At 38.3% G+C, this 2345-nt stretch overlaps 1 protein-coding gene across 1 annotated transcript; it reads right to left on the bottom strand.

Annotated features, from left to right (window-relative positions):
- Window positions 1–123: 123 nt before the first annotated feature.
- Window positions 124–2123, bottom strand: cetp (cholesteryl ester transfer protein, plasma). The gene is made up of 5 exons (XM_010797178.1): window positions 2060–2123; window positions 1537–1579; window positions 1259–1331; window positions 603–688; window positions 124–511 (listed from the first exon to the last, which is right to left on the bottom strand). Exons 1-5 carry the CDS (start codon window positions 2116–2118, stop codon window positions 434–436), a joined length of 339 nt encoding a protein of 112 aa, XP_010795480.1. The 5' UTR covers window positions 2119–2123; the 3' UTR covers window positions 124–433.
- Between the last annotated feature and the right edge of the window lie 222 nt (window positions 2124–2345).

The following is a 2345-nucleotide window of genomic DNA, read 5'->3' as shown; positions in this document are numbered from 1 at the left end:
AGGTGAACAGGATTATAATGAGTGTCGCCCATATCCATGTGACCCAAGCCAACCAATCAATAGTGCTCAAACAAATATCTTATATTAAAAGAAAACGCAATACTAAACATGTTTTATTGCTCCACACTTACAAAAATGTAAATGGTCAGTTTCTGTATGTCTGTTTTTTGGTTTGTTATTAATAGAAAATTAGACTGAATCAATGTATTAAAATCAGTAGTACTTTCCTTTTTAGCAATGATTTACACTTTATGGTTATCAGGGAAATCTTGTTATAACCATTAATATCTACATTTTATCTAAACAATATGGTCAAAATAAAAATGCAACAACATTGTTTTTGCATAGCTTACACATTAAAGGGTACATTTTTATAGTAGCAGCACTTTGAGACAAACATGAATATGTCTCATTTTGCCGAAGGGTTGCTTAGTTACTGTAGTGTCCTTCTGAGGAACTCCACCAGCAGTTGATGAGGGAAACCAAAATCCATCTGAATCACAGTGAAGCCCTTCAGCACAGAAAGAGGAAGGGAAAGGGGAGAAGCGATGTGATTAAAACACAGAGGATGAAGAGATGAAAAAGGTCCAGAAAACACTCACCTCCTGAGGAAGCACCTCCGGGCTGAAGATGTCAAACAGGTAAGTTCCCTGTTCGTCCAGAAGCCTGGTTACCTCTGTCTCAAACACTGCAAGCCATGCCACAGAAATATCATAGAAAACACATCACTTTAAACACCACTGTACCTCTTCTCTCAAATTGTAATTGAACAAAAATAATGCGATATGTAGCCATTACAGGTTCCACTTAGTTCCCTGAACTACATTTTGCTGTAAGTTGACTCAAGCTTGGCAGTGCTGTTAAAGATGATTAGTTTCAATGGTATCACAACTAATGCTGCTACTATAGCACAAAACGTAATTTTACTACCGAATTAGCAACAGCCAACAGAAAATAAATACATTTAAGGATATTAAAGTCCAAATCAGCTGCAAGGAGACATTTGTTTGAAGGAATCCAGCAAAGTGCTCAGTTTAAAAATCTATACAGTAATGAATGTACAATAAAGGGCATTGGAAAATCATATGACGACTTGTCTTGCTTGTTAAATAAGTAATTTAAATATCTTCCTTTTTTTTTTAAATGATACATTGCCAGTTGTCTTCTCCTTTTAGAATAATGCTTTACAATGGTGGAGTGAATCGGACAAGGTTTAAGACAGGTTTCACTTTTTATATTTGTATGTCTCTGGACTTACCCGACAGGACTTTGGGAATTCCTATTTTCTCCACAGCTTCTCTGATAAAATCCAGTTGTGCCTGATCCAGATGCTGGAAAAAGAGGGAGAGCTAATTGAACCCCAATCTAATTCCATATTTTATCCAAACAGACTTACAGTGTATATGCTGATTATATGTGTCATGGTCAAAGGAAGGATCCAGCTATTTTATTTTGAAGGAGTTGGACAGGATGTCTTTTTGGTGGGACACATGAAAAACACTTTCTACACATAATTCACAAATGAAAAAATCTTACCGGTTGGTTTTGTGATGAAAACTCAGCCTGTAGAACGTAGATCCTAGAGAGGAGGATAATCACACACTGAGCACACGGAGCTGATGTAGTGGAGTTGGTATTGTGGTATTTATACAGAACTGCTTCATCTGCATAACATTTCTGTAGCTCACTGGCAACAAACGGCAATCCAACACTCAGGCAGATGGAAGAGAAAAAATAGCCAGATGTGTGAAAGAGCTTTGTTTCAAAGCCCTCTAGAAGAACCTGGTAGTGTGCCCAATGAATGCCTTTGGAGATGTGGCTCTCTCCATGTGACCAGTGAACACAGCCTTCCTCTAAAGACCACTCTTCCTCACCTTTCCTTCCGGAGTGTGCCATTCAGGACAATCAGTTTGATTTGAACATACTGACACCTTTAGTATGACTTCCTGCCTGTTCATGCTGAATTTAATTACAGATTAAAATATTATGCAAGTGTTTCAGTTTGTAAGTAGGTCGTTTGAAATTCAGTAGGTTTTTAAAAACCAACAAAACGTCTTACTCCGATCGGTTACTCTGCAGGAACACTTTCTTGTCAGCATAGGAAACAGTGATGTCCATATCCACTTCCTATCCATCAGAAACAGACAAAAAAACATCATGTAACAGAAATCAATGCAACAGACCCTGCCCTCACACGGCCTTCACAGTAGGACAGACTTTCAACTAACAGAGTCCTATTCCAATGTTTAACAGTCAGCCATCAGACACAACCTTGAGGATGAGGTACAGCTACAGTCTAGCAGCAAGTCCTCAAAAAAGGCTTTAGTTTTCGAGATACCCCTACC

This window comes from Notothenia coriiceps, unplaced genomic scaffold (genome assembly GCF_000735185.1).
Source record: "Notothenia coriiceps isolate Sejong01 unplaced genomic scaffold, NC01 NC01_scaffold00037514, whole genome shotgun sequence".
NCBI classification, from domain to species: Eukaryota; Metazoa; Chordata; class Actinopteri; order Perciformes; family Nototheniidae; genus Notothenia; species Notothenia coriiceps.
Note: the sequence above shows the minus strand (reverse complement) of the source record. Positions and strands in the feature narration are given on the sequence as shown.